The sequence below is a fragment of the Salmo salar genome, chromosome ssa01 (genome assembly GCF_905237065.1).
Source record: "Salmo salar chromosome ssa01, Ssal_v3.1, whole genome shotgun sequence".
Lineage (NCBI taxonomy): Eukaryota > Metazoa > Chordata > Actinopteri > Salmoniformes > Salmonidae > Salmo > Salmo salar.
The window spans coordinates 148,192,679-148,206,011 of NC_059442.1; the positions used below are offsets into that span (position 1 = coordinate 148,192,679).

The 13,333-nt window shown below is 43.1% G+C and overlaps 1 protein-coding gene across 11 annotated transcripts in view; it reads left to right on the top strand.

Moving 5' to 3' along the window:
- Positions 1–13,333, top strand: part of mast4 (microtubule associated serine/threonine kinase family member 4) — a 168,643-nt gene that overhangs the window by 133,120 nt on the left and 22,190 nt on the right. For 9 of the 11 annotated variants that reach the window (XM_014137200.2, XM_014137202.2, XM_014137215.2 and 6 more), the window contains 6 exons: positions 993–1,071; positions 2,163–2,320; positions 6,629–6,704; positions 6,964–7,173; positions 7,657–7,758; positions 9,663–9,795. In XM_014137200.2, the coding sequence (XP_013992675.1) occupies positions 993–1,071; positions 2,163–2,320; positions 6,629–6,704; positions 6,964–7,173; positions 7,657–7,758; positions 9,663–9,795 (758 nt within the window). The remainder of the gene's footprint in view (positions 1–992; positions 1,072–2,162; positions 2,321–6,628; positions 6,705–6,963; positions 7,174–7,656; positions 7,759–9,662; positions 9,796–13,333) is intronic. The other 2 variants (XM_014137205.2, XM_045691948.1) reach the window with 1 other exon arrangement.

The window sequence follows — 13,333 nt, forward strand, 5'->3', positions numbered from 1 at the left end:
ACCCTCACTCAAAACAACTTTATTTTAACAGCTTTTTTATTTATCGCTATGATTCCGTCAGTGCCACAGACCAGACATGTAATGTCATGTTAGGCCTCTGTTTTGTCATGTAAACGTCATAGCTCTTCTTCCTGTTACTCATGTCTATGAATACACACAACGTCATTGTAATGCACATGTCCGTTTGTGCAATGTGTATGAATACACAATGTCATTGTTACCCTGCCATTATACCGAATCATGAAAATCCTGTTTGATGTGTTTCTAGCTGTCCCTACATCTAACCCCACAAGTTATTTCTCTGAGTTTGTATCAATGTTCAGTGTTAGTGCAACAGAAGACATCTCACTACTCGGTAGGTTGGGGCGGCAGGGAAGGTTGGGGCGGCAGGGTAGCCTAGTGGTTAGAGCGTTGGACTAGTAACCGAAAGGTTGCAAGATCGAATCCCCGAGCTGACAAGGTTAAAATCTGTCGTTCTGAATCTGAACAGGCCGTCATTGAAAATAAGAATTTGTTCTTAACTGACTTGCCTCGTTAAATAAAGATAAAATAAAAAAGGTGTGGGTGGCAGGTAACATAGATCAAGAAAACTGGGTGTCCTGTGTGGGTTCGATTCTCACGGGGGACCAGTACGAAAATGTGTGCACTACTGTAAGTCACTCTGGATAAAAGTGTCTGCTAAATGACTAAAACGTAATCCAGTGTAAATGCTGCAGTAGGCTATTGAAAAGCAGTCTTTCCTACCTATTTTTCCGGAAAGGTAAAGTTTGCAAATGACCTAACTCTGCACATAGGTCAAAGGTCATCCAGAACGTTGTGCATTTGTAGTGTAGGTATGTTTATTCAAAATCCTGGCGCTTGTTTTGAATATCATTCATAGTTATTTTTATATTTTGTTAACTACAGTTCTCATATTACTGATTAGTTATGGATGGGTTCTGAGTTTATCGTGACGTCTGTCTCTTTCTATCTCTGTCTGTGTGTTTGAGCAGGACTGATGGACGACGCTGGTCTTTGGCCTCTCTGCCTTCCTCTGGCTATGGCACCAACACACCCAGCTCCACTGTTTCTGTATGTACCATACCACTCAATTTGTTAAAGGCCATGAAAACAAAATATATTATGTGTTAGCTAGATTTTTAAAAAGTAATGCCAAAAAGGTTGTTAAACCTAACTTTTTCACATACAGTATACTGATGGAAAACCCTTTCAATCTAAAAATACATATACTGTACCAGATCACTGGATATTCAAGAATCATTCAAATAAAGATGTTTCAATGTGAAATGATCATCTGATGGGCATCCTCTAGTCTGTACTTCAGTCACCAGGCCTGTACTGTACTGTAATGTACTGTACTGTAGGCTACTGGTAGTCAGAGATGAGGGGTGCCATAGTGATCACATTCTCTCGCAGGATGACTCATACCACCAGACGCTGTATTTAGGGCCAGCAGATTTGTTTTGGAGTAAATATGGCCCTGGCACACAGCTAGGCCACCCACACACACACAAACACACGCACAAACACATAACTCTGCTCTGTTTACTGACAAACTCAAATCACAGAGGCAGGCGATGGTCAACTCTCTGACACACACACACACACACACACACAAACAGGCCCCATGGCAGACTACACAACCAAGTAAACAAGCTGTCACACACAAAGTAATGGGTTGTTTGTTAACGGCCATGTTTTTTGAGGACCATCAATTAGAGCTGATAAATACTTAACATGTTGCCAGAGGCTGGTGAGGATGACTGGTTAAGGGGAACTACCATAGAGCGGGATTAACACCAGCAACTGTGTTGTTTGTCCAGGATATGTTTACAGCTTAGTTTAAATTGAATCCCTATTTGGATTGGATTTGAGAACAATCTAATGAGGAGAAATGGGAATGTTCACAATTTGTTAGCTTTCATCTACTGTACCGTCGCAACCATTTTGGCACCCATAAGTTTGTCCTTCATTTTCAAGACACTAAAAGGGCATCAATACCGTAATGAACATTTACCCAATCAAATAAACACAACAGTCAGAAAGAACATGCTACTCTCCTGGTATCTGTCATTCTCTCGTGATAAAACATTAATCAAAGCATTAGCCTCTCCTTTTTATCTTTTCTTTTCTCGTTCAATGTATATTCATTTCATTTCCAGTCGTCCTGTTCATCACAGGAGAAGCTGCACCAGCTACCCTTCCAGCCCACGCCGGATGAGCTGCACTTTCTCTCCAAGCACTTCTGCACTGAGAGCATCGCCGGGGACGACCGACGGAGGGGGACAGCGCCCATGCGACCCCGCTCGCGCAGTCTCAGGTATGTACGGAGGCCAGGCAAGGTCATACACCGTTAAGGATGCTGGGTATAACAGTTGCTGAAAATGACAGTCCTTTTTATTTAGTTTTCTAAAAATAAAAAAATTGATATGATTCATACCATATATATATATATATTTATTTTATTTAATCTTTATTTATCCATGTTCGTCTCATTGAGATAAAAATCTATTTTTCAAGAGACCTGGTCCAACCATATATCACAGAGTGCATTCGGAAAGTATTCAGACCCATTTTACACATTTTGTTACGTTTACAGCCTTATTCTAAAATGGATTTTAAAAATCTACACACAATACTGCATAAACAGGTTTTTTGAAATGTTTGAACATTTATAAAAAAAAATCTAAATAAACAGAAATCTTCTATACATAATTATTCAGACCCTTAGCTATGAGACTCAAAATAGAGCTCAGATGCATCCTGTTTCCATTGATCATCCTTGAGATGTTTCTGCAACTTTATTGGAGTCCACCTGTGATAAATTCAATTGATTGGACATGATTTGGAAAGGCACACACCTGTCTATATAAGGTCCCACAGTTGTCAGAGCAAAAACCAAGCCATGAGGTCGAAGGAATTGTCCATAGAGCTCTGAGACAGGATTGTGTCGAGCCACAGCTCTGGGGAAGTCTACAAAAAAATGTCGGCAGCATTGAAGATCCCCAAGAACACAGTGGCCTCCATCATTCTTAATTGGAATAAGTTTAGAACACCCAAGACTCTTCCTAGAGCTGGCCACCCAGCCAAACTGAGCAATTGGGGGAGAAGGGCCTTGGTCAGGGAGGTGACCAAGAACCCGATGGTCACTCTGACAGAGATCCAGAGTTCCTCTGTGGAGATGGGAGAACCTTCCAGAAGGGCAACCATCTCTGCAGCACTCCAGCAATCAGTCCTTGATGGTAGAGTGGCCAGACGGAAGCCACTCAGTAAAATGCACATGACAGTCCACTTGGACGAACTGAAAGCACGTATATCCTACCAATGGGACATTCAGTCGTAGCTGAATGACGACATTAAGAACATACAGCTGGCGGGTTATACACTCTATCGGCAAGACAGAACAGCAGCCTCTGGTAAGACACGGGCGGAGGCCTATGCATTTATGTAAACAACAGCTGGTGCACGATATCTAAGGAAGTCTCAAAGTTTTGCTCACCTGAGGTAGTGTGGTCTACAGCTTATCATGAGATACTCTATCTACCTAGAGAGTTTTCATCTGTATTTTTCGTAGCCGTCTACATACCACCGCAGAGCGAAGTTGGCACTGAAACCGCACTCAATGAGCTGTATTCCGCCATAAGAAAACAGGAAACCGCTCATCCGGAGGCGGAACTCCTGGTGGCCGTTGACTTTAATGCAGGGAATCTTAGATCAGTTTTACCAAATTTCTATCAGCATGTTAAATGTGCAATCGGAGGGGGAAAAAAATTCTAGACCACCTTTACTCCACACACAGAGACGCGTACAAAGCTCTCCCTCGCCCTCCATTTGGCAAATCTGACCATAACTCTATCCTCCTGATTTCTGCTTACAAGCAAAAATTCAAGCAGTGGTCAAAAAAAGTGGTCAGATGAAGCAGATACTAAACTATAGGACTGTTTTGCTAGCACAGACAGGAATATGTTCCGAGATTCTTCCGATGGCATTGAGGAGTACACCACATCAGTCACAGACTTTATCAATAAGTGCATTGAGGACATCGTCCCCACAGTGACTGTACGTACATACCCCAACCAGAATCCATGGATTACAGGCAACATTCGCACCGAGCTAAAGGGTAGAGCTGCTGCTTTCAAGGAGCAGGACTCAAACCCGGAAGCTTATAAGAAATCCTGCTATGCCCTCTGAACCATCAAATAGGCAAAGCATCAATACAGGACTAAGATCGAATCGTACTACAGCGGCTCCGACGCTCGTCGGATGTGGCAGGGCTTGCAAAATATTACAGACTACAAAAGGAAGCCCAACCAAGAGCTGCCCAGTGACACAAGCCTACCAGACAAGCTAAATAACTTCTATGCTCGCTTCGAGGCAAGTAACACTGAAACATGCATGAGAGCATCAGCTCGTCCGGTTGACTGTGTGATCACGTTCTCCGAAGCCGATGTGAGTAAGACTTTGAAACAGTTCAACATTCACAAGGCCGCTGGGCCAGAGGGATTACCAGGATGTGTACGCCGAGCATGCACTGACCAACTGGCAAGTGTCTTCACTGACATTTTCAACCTCTCCCTGTCTGAGTCTGTAATACCAACATGTTTCAAGCAAACCACCATAGTGTTCTTGGGCACAGAGACTAAGGTAACCTGCCTAAATGACTACTGACCCGTAGCTCTCACGTCTGTAGCCATGAAATGCTTTGAAAAGCTGGTCATGGCTTACATCAACACCATTATCCCAGAAATCCTAGACCCACTCCAATTTGCATACCGCACCAACAGATCCACAGATGCAATCTCTATTGCACTCCACAATGCCCTTTCCCACCTGGACAAAAGGAACACCTATTTGAGAATGCTATTCATTGACTACAGCTCAGTGTTCAACAGCACAGTACCCTCAAAGCTCATCACTAAGCTAAGGACCCTGGGACAAAACACCTCCCTCTGCAACTGGATCCTAGACTTACTGACGTGCCGCCCCCAGGTGGTAAGGGTAGGTAACAACACATCCGCCACGCTGATGCTCAACATGGGGGCCCCTCAGGGGTGTGTGCTCAGTCCCCTCCTGTACTCCCTGTTCACTCATGACTGCGCAGCCAGGCACGACTCCAACACCATCAAGTTTGCTGATGACACAACAGTGGGAAGCCTGATCACCAACAGCGACGAGGCAGCCTATAGGGAGGAGGTCAGAGACCTGACCGTGCGGTGCAAGGACAACAACCTCTCCCTCAACGTGTTCAAGACAAAGGAGATTATTGTGGACTACAGGAAAAGGATCCTCAAAAGGTTTAACAGCACCATCGAGAGCATCCTGACGGGTTGCATCACTGCCTGGTATGGCAACTGCTCGGTCTCCGACCGCAAGGCACTACAGAGGGTAGTGTGTACGGCCCAGTACATCACCGGCGCCAAGCTTCTTGCCATCCAGAACCTCTATACCTGGCGGTGTCAGAGGAAGGCCCTAAAAATTGTCAGACTCCAGCCACCCTAGTCATGGACTGTTCTCTCTGCTACCGCACGGCAAGCAGTACCGGAGCGCCAAATCTAGGTCCAAGAGGCTTCTGTACAGCTACTTCCCCCAAGCCATAAGACTCCTGAACAGCTAATCAAATGGCTACCCAGACTATTTGCATCTCCCCCACGCTGCTGCTTCTCTCTGTTATTATCTATGCATAGCCACTTTAATAACCCTACCTGCATGTACATCATTTCCTCAATTACCTCGTCACCGGTGCCCCCGCACATTGACACATTGACTCTGAACCTGTATATAGCCCCGCTATTATTTACTGCTGCTCTTGGTCTACACCTGTTGTATTCGGCGCATTTGACCAATACAATTTGTTTTGATTTGGTGTTTGCCAAAAGACGATGAGAATCAAGATGATCTTGTCTATTGAACTCCTTGGCCTGAATGCCAAGCGTCATGTCTGGAGGAAACCTGGCACCATCCCTACGGTGAAGCATGGTGGTGGCAGCATGCTGTGCGGATGTTTTTCAGCAGCAGGGACTGGGAACCTAGTCAGGTTTGAGAAAAAATGAACAGAGAAAAGTACAGGTATCCTTCATGAAAACCTGCTCCAGAGCATTCAGGACCTCAGACTGGGGTGATTGTTCACCTTCCAACAGGACAGCGACCCTAAGCACACAGCCAAGACAATGCTGGAGTGGCTTTGGGGCAAGTATCTGAATGTCCTTCAGAGGCCTAGCCAGAGCCTGGACTTGAACCCGATTTGAACATCTCTGCAGAGAACAGAAAATAGCTGTGCAGCAACACTCCCCATCCAGCCTGACAGAGCTTGAGGTGCTTCAACAAAGTACCGAGTAAAGGGTTTGAATACTTATATCAATGTGATATTTCAGTTTAAACAATTTTATAACTGCAAACATTTCTAAAAACCTGTTTTTGCTTTGTCAATATGGGGTACTGTGTGTAGATTGATGAAAAAATCTGTTTAGTACATTTTAGAGTAAGGATGTAAAGCAACAATGTGGAAAAAGTCAAGGGGTCTGAATACTTTCCGAATGCACTGTATATCAATGCATTTTTTTGCTGTAAGATACAGTATGTGTTGTAATATAAGTACTTATCTTTCCTTTATATTCTTATTTGTTTGCAGCCCTGGAAGATCCCCATCCTGTTGTGATCATGAGATTATTATGATGAACCATGTCTACAAGGAACGCTTTCCTAAGGTGAGGGGCCAACAGGAGTAGAACTAATAATGCCTTATCACCTTAACATTTGTCATTTGGTATCAAAACAAAATGCCAATGTCTTACATACGGTTTATTACACAGTGACAAAGGAGTTGCTCTTTTTTAGCCACTTCTAAACTTTTTACCCTCTCTGACCACTTTTGCCACCACTTTCTACCACCTTTAAACCTTTTTACCCTCTCTCTCTCTCTCATGTCCTCTCCTTCTAACCTTTTCCACCCCTCCATGTCTCTAGGCCACGGCCCAGATGGAGGAGAGGATCCAGGAGATCATCCGGACCAGCTCCCCGGAGAGCGTGCTGCCACTGGCGGACGGTGTGCTGGGGTTTGCCCACCACCAGATCATCGAGCTGGTCCGCGACTGCCTGGAGAAGAGCCGCCTGGGCCACGTCACCTCGCGCTACTTCTGTGAGCTCACCGACAAACTGGAGAAGCTATTCCAGGAGGTGGGTGACACTATTGGTGCAGCTCAATAATGTTAAGTGGTTACCTTTCCTTGTGTCGTCTACTCCCATATTTATAATCTGGCATAATGAAGGAAAGTAGACGAGGAAAGAAAGCAATAAAGAGTAGTGTGGTGCCACCTGCCCCACTTTAAAATACATCAACCTTTTACCATAGTAATAAGCACAGTGTAATTACAATATCGATATACATTACTGCATAGGACTGTGATACAATCAAACAGATTCTTTCACCAAAATGATTTGGTTTACAGTGCTCTCTTACCTCTACGGCATTCAACGTCATTTTTTAAGCACTATTGCAAATATAGATATTCTGTATTGCTCAGTGTCCTCTCCCCTCATGCAGGCTAACTATGATAATCCCTCCCTCTTACTTAATGGTACTTCCAGTCCCGAGCACTGATCAGCTCACAGGTCTGTATAAAATGTTGAGCGAGTGTGTTCTGTTCTGTGTGTGTATAGTCCACGTCCCGGTCGGAGAGCCAGGAGGTGACCTTCATCAAAGAGCTGGTAAAGAAGATCCTCATCGTCATCGCCAGGCCAGCGCGCCTCCTGGAATGCCTGGTATGTCTCGCCTGATTGTCGCTAGTTAGCTACCAAGCACATGGCAATGACTTCTCACTCACACATATTACACTAGTTATACTAGGGCCAGGAGTGTTTCCTGACCATGTGGGGTGACTAGTCAAATCTCTGGGCATTAACCTCTATGGGCTAGGTGGGACGCTAGCGTGCCACCCGTGGTGCACTCCATCAACAGCAGGTGCATTTCAAGAGCGGCAAATTTGAATCCAAATAAATGTCAAAATTCAAATTTTTCAAACATACAACTATTTTACACCCTTTGAAAGATAAACATCTCCTTAATCTAACCACGTTTTACGAGTTCAAAAAGGTTTTACGGCGAAAGCATAAATTTAGAGTATGTTAGGACAGTACATTTACAAGAGTTGTGTGTAATGTTTTGTCAATTCAAAGACAGGTTCACCAAAACCATAAAACCAGCTAAAATGATGCACTAACCTTTTACAATCTCCATCAGATGACACTCCTAGGACATTATGTTAGACAATGCATGCATTTTTAGTTCTATCAAGTTCATATTTATATCCAAAAACAGCGTTTTACTATGGCATTGATGTTGAGGAAATCGTTTCCCTCCAATAACCGGCAGTCAAGTCAGCGTCACAAATTAAATAATTAAAATTAGAAAACATTGGTAAAATATTATATTGTCATTTAAAGAATTATAGATTTACATCTCTTGAACGCAATCAACTTGCCAGATTTAAAAATAACCTTACTGGGAAATCACACTTTGCAATAATCTGAGCACTGCGCCCAGAAAAATACGCGTTGCGATACAGACTAGTCGTTATGTTGGGGAGATCTAAAATCGAAAATACTATGTAAATAATCCATTACCTTTGATTCTCTTCATCAGATGTCACTTCCAGGTATCACAGGTCCATAACGAATGTAGTTTTGTTCAAAAAAGCTCATCATTTATGTCCAAAAATCTCCGTCTTGTTAGCACATGATCTAAGCCAGCCGGACTTCTCGTCATGAACGAGGGGAAAAAATATATTTCCGTTCGTTCAAACATGTCAAACGTTGTATAGCATAAATCATTAGGGCCTTTTTTAACCAGAACATGAATAATATTCAAGGTGGACGAATGCATACTCTTTTATAACGTATTGGAACGAGGGTACCCAACATGAACTCGCGCGCCAGGTGTCTAATGGGACATCATCGTTCCATGGCTCTTGTTCGGTCAGATCTCCCTCCAGAAGACTCAAAACACTTTGTAAAGGCTGGTGACATCTAGTGGAAGCAATAGGAAGTGCCACAATATTCCTCAGCCCCTGTGTTTTTCAATGGGATAGGTTTAAAGGTAATACAACACATCAGGTATCCACTTCCTGTCAGAAAATGTCTCAGGGTTTTGCCTGCCAAATGAGTTCTGTTATACTCACAGACACCATTCAAACAGTTTTAGAAAATTTATGGTGTTTTCTATCCATATGTAATAAGTATATGCATATTCTAGTTACTGGGTAGGAGTGGTAACCAGATTAAATCGGGTATGTTTTTTTTATCCAGCCGTGTCAATACTGCCCCCTAGCCGTAACAGGTTAATACTAAATATGACTTATTTCTGTCCCACGGCTAATCAGAACTACACAAATGACCATGTAGCTCTATCTAAACTAGGTTTCAGTTATGTGAGTCATTTGACAGACATCCCATCCATGTCTCTGTTGTATAAAGAGGAGGCTTGCGACCTGTTGACGAGCCATACAGATGCAATACATCCTCCTCGCGCTCCTTCTATTGATTGATTTGTTACATTATCAACCCAGAGAAAAACCAACAGTACTCAGACAATGCCTATTGAAACTTAAAACTTAGAGTTCCAGAAGTGTTGTAGTGAAACCTGTGTCCCTGTGTTGTCCTCTCCTCAGGAGTTTGATCCAGAGGAGTTCTACCATCTGTTGGAGGCTGCCGAGGGTCACGCCAAAGAGGGCCAGGGCATCAAAACTGACATCCCCCGCTACATCATCAGCCAGCTGGGGCTCACACGGGACCCCCTGGAAGGTATGCCAGGTTTGACCTTTTAGGAGTTGGGCAGGTAGACAGTGCCTAAACCAACATCACACATTCAGATTGAAAAGAATGCGTTCTGCTGCAAGGGCCTGTGAACTCATTCCAGTGGTGGCCTGCTTTATTCAAGTAATCAAGAAGTTTCTGAGTATGTAGAAAGTAACTTATTTCGTGATGTAAAACCTAAGATGTGCTAGCCTTGATATTCATGCTCTACAGATGACACTGGCTACGTTCCAATTTTTCACCCGTCTCCCAAAGTGTACACACCCCCTCATTGATTTAAAAGGAATGGACTGGTGTGAGGAATATGGTGGAAACTCCCTCCAGCCACGCTTGCACCAATCCAATGCTTTTAACAAGATTCATACGGTCATGAAAATCCTGGACTTTTAAAATTGGGTTTTCCAGGCCGGGAAAAGTTTTGGAAAATGATCAAATCTAAAACGTTTTGGAAAAGTCATGGAAATATATCAAATAGTTCATCTTGATGTACATTTTTTAGGCACAGTTAAACATAAAAAAAAAAAAAAATCAACATATAAGCCAGGATCGGAATGCACTTTAGTGCGTCTGTGATTGCGCACATCACCTGCATGTGTGCGAGAGGAGTGGGCCGTTGCTCAAGGAGAGAGAGACAGTCGGACATTGCAGCAGCAGGCAGGTAGGCCTATAAAATATGATAGAGAACAAACTAATAGCTAGGTAGCCAATTCAAAACATATATTGTACTCTGTAATTAACTGTTTAACTATTATAAGCATAATTGTTTTCTTATCCCTAAAACTTTCCACCGACACTCGTGAATAAGGTCATACAAAGTTGATATACATTCTTGAACAATTCATTTAAACAATTATTTTTGACTGAACAAATTATTCATTTCACCATTGTATTAGCTGGGATTCGGTTCAATCTCGATGAATCCAAATAATAGTTTGTGAATCGCAAACAGTAATTTTAGGATTTTTTTTAATGTAGCCTTTCTTTTGGATTATGTGGCTTCAAAACTTGTTTTGTAGATACTTCCAGTTTATTTGGGCATCCAATGTATGGGACATTGCGACGAGTCCGACGAGCCTGAGGTGAATGATATACTGCTTTCCTGCGAACAGGCCCAGATCCCCGTCATTTGCATGAAGAGAAGGCGGGGAGAAAAAGGGACCAGAGGGCGGGCTGCCTTCTGAGAGTTCGTAGGCGATCGAATAAACTCCCACTTCCTTCCATTCTGCTAGCAAACGTGCGATCTTTGGAAAATAAAATCGATGACCTAGGCGAAAGATTAAACTACCAACAGGACATTCAAAACTGTAATATCTTATGCTTCACGGAGTCGTGGCTGAACGACGACATTATCAACACAACTGGCTGGTTATACGCTGTATCAGCAGGACAGAACAGCGGCGTCTGGTAAGAGAAGGGGCGGCGGACTATGTATCAGCTGGTTCACGATATCTAAGGAAGTCTCTGATGCTGGCACTAAGACCGCACTGAAGGAGCTGTGTTCTGCCATAAGCAAACAGGAAAACGCTCACCCAGAGGAGGCGCTCCTAGTAGCCGGGGACTTTAATGCAGGGATACTTAAATCTGTCTTACCAAATTTCTATTAGCATGTTAAATGTGCAACCAGAGGGGAAAAAAGCTCTGGACCACCTTTACTCCACACACAGAGACTCGTACAAAGCTCTCCCTCGCCCTCCATTTGGCAAATCTGACCATAATTCTAACCTCCTGATTCCTGCTTACAAGCAAAAATTAAAGCAGGAAGCACCAGTGACTCGGTCTATAAAAAAGTGTTCAGATGAAGCAGCTTCTACCCCCAAGCCATAAGACTCCTGAACATCTAATCAAATGGCTACCCAGACTATTTGCATTGCCCCCCCCCGTTTTACACCGCTGCTACTCTCTGTTGTTATCATCTATGCATAGTCACTTTAACTCTACCTACATATACATATTACCTCAACTAACTGGTGCCCCCGCACATTGACTCTGTACCTGTACCCCCGTGTATAGTCTCGCTGTTATTTTACTGCTGCTCTTTAATTACTTCTTACTTTTATTTTTTACTCATATTTTTGTAAACTGCATTGTCGGTTAGGGGCTCGTAAGTCAGCATTTCACTGTATACACCTGTTGTATTCGGCACATGTGACTAATAAAATGTTATTTGATTTTGATTTGAAATGTGGTTTGTTAGAGTGGACTGGAATAAAAGCCTGCACATTAGCTCTCCTGGAGGATGGTTGACCCCCCTTGATTACATAACATTACAACCAAATACATTGTATGTCTTTTGAAATAATTAGCTCATTCAATATATCAAAGATTTTTTTTTAAATAGCTGAAAACAGGACATGGCCATGAATTGGAGATTGTAAACATGAGTGAAAAATGCCCTTTAAGTAAAATCCAGATCACAGATCCCATTCAAATCCTAAATAACAGCTGAAAATGATTAGGATTCCATCATAACCGTCCTCACTGATACCAGAGAGGATGCTCTCACCCGTAGGCTCCATTGCTGAGGAGTTTGTTCATCTCAAAGTCCATCTCGCAGGGCTTTCGTCGGGATCGGAGGGCCAGAGATTGAATTCAGACTGATCTAGTGTGTAATCATTAGTCCAACAGTTGCAAACGAGAGTTTCTATTGGGTAAATTCAGGTATGTTTATCCCCGTTTCGTTCCGTTTGCTTCCGTTTAAGAAACGTTTTTAAACAGAATTGGCGGACTGAATACACCCCTGATCACATGCAAACAGTTCCCTTTCAGAGCCACATACAAACAGCTCGGTGTAGTCCTTCTTGCATCTACGTGCTCTCCTCCTCTCACCTTTTACCTTTACTTGTGGACTTCAATGCATGACACATCAGCTGTCTGTGACCATGCGAAAAAACCTTTCAAAGCCAAACCTTCATATCATAACCGCTACACACAGCCTATATCATTGTCACCATATTAGTTAACGTCATGTCAACATAGCTACTAGAATGTGTTAGTAAACCCGCTACAAACATGCTGTATAGTCAGTAAGCAGTTTAGCAGTTACACCGGCGGGCTCCGTTGACAATAAAATTAATAAAACCAAAAGCTTACCTTGACTTGGAAGAGATCCTTGTTGGACAGTCATAGCCAGCTAGCTAACATAGCATCTCTCTGTTTGAGCCGGGTGTTTGACTAGGCTAAACTAGCTAGCTGCATTTGCAATTATATTGAAATATAGCTAGCCCTTTCTTGCTCCTCCATTTTTGAAGAAATTATTTTGTTCACAGATTGTTTCTCTTTGAGTCAACTACTCACCACATTTTATGCACTGCAGTGCTAGCTAGATGTAGCTGATGCTTTCAGTACTAGATTCAATCTCTGACCCTTTGATTGGGTGGACAACATGTCAGGTCATGCTTCAAGAGCTCTGATAGGATTGGAGGATGTCCATTGGAAGTTGCCATACTTACTGTGTAAGTCTATGGAAGGTGGTGAGAACTATGAGCCTCCTAGGTTTTTTATTGAAGTCAATGTACCCAGAGTAGGG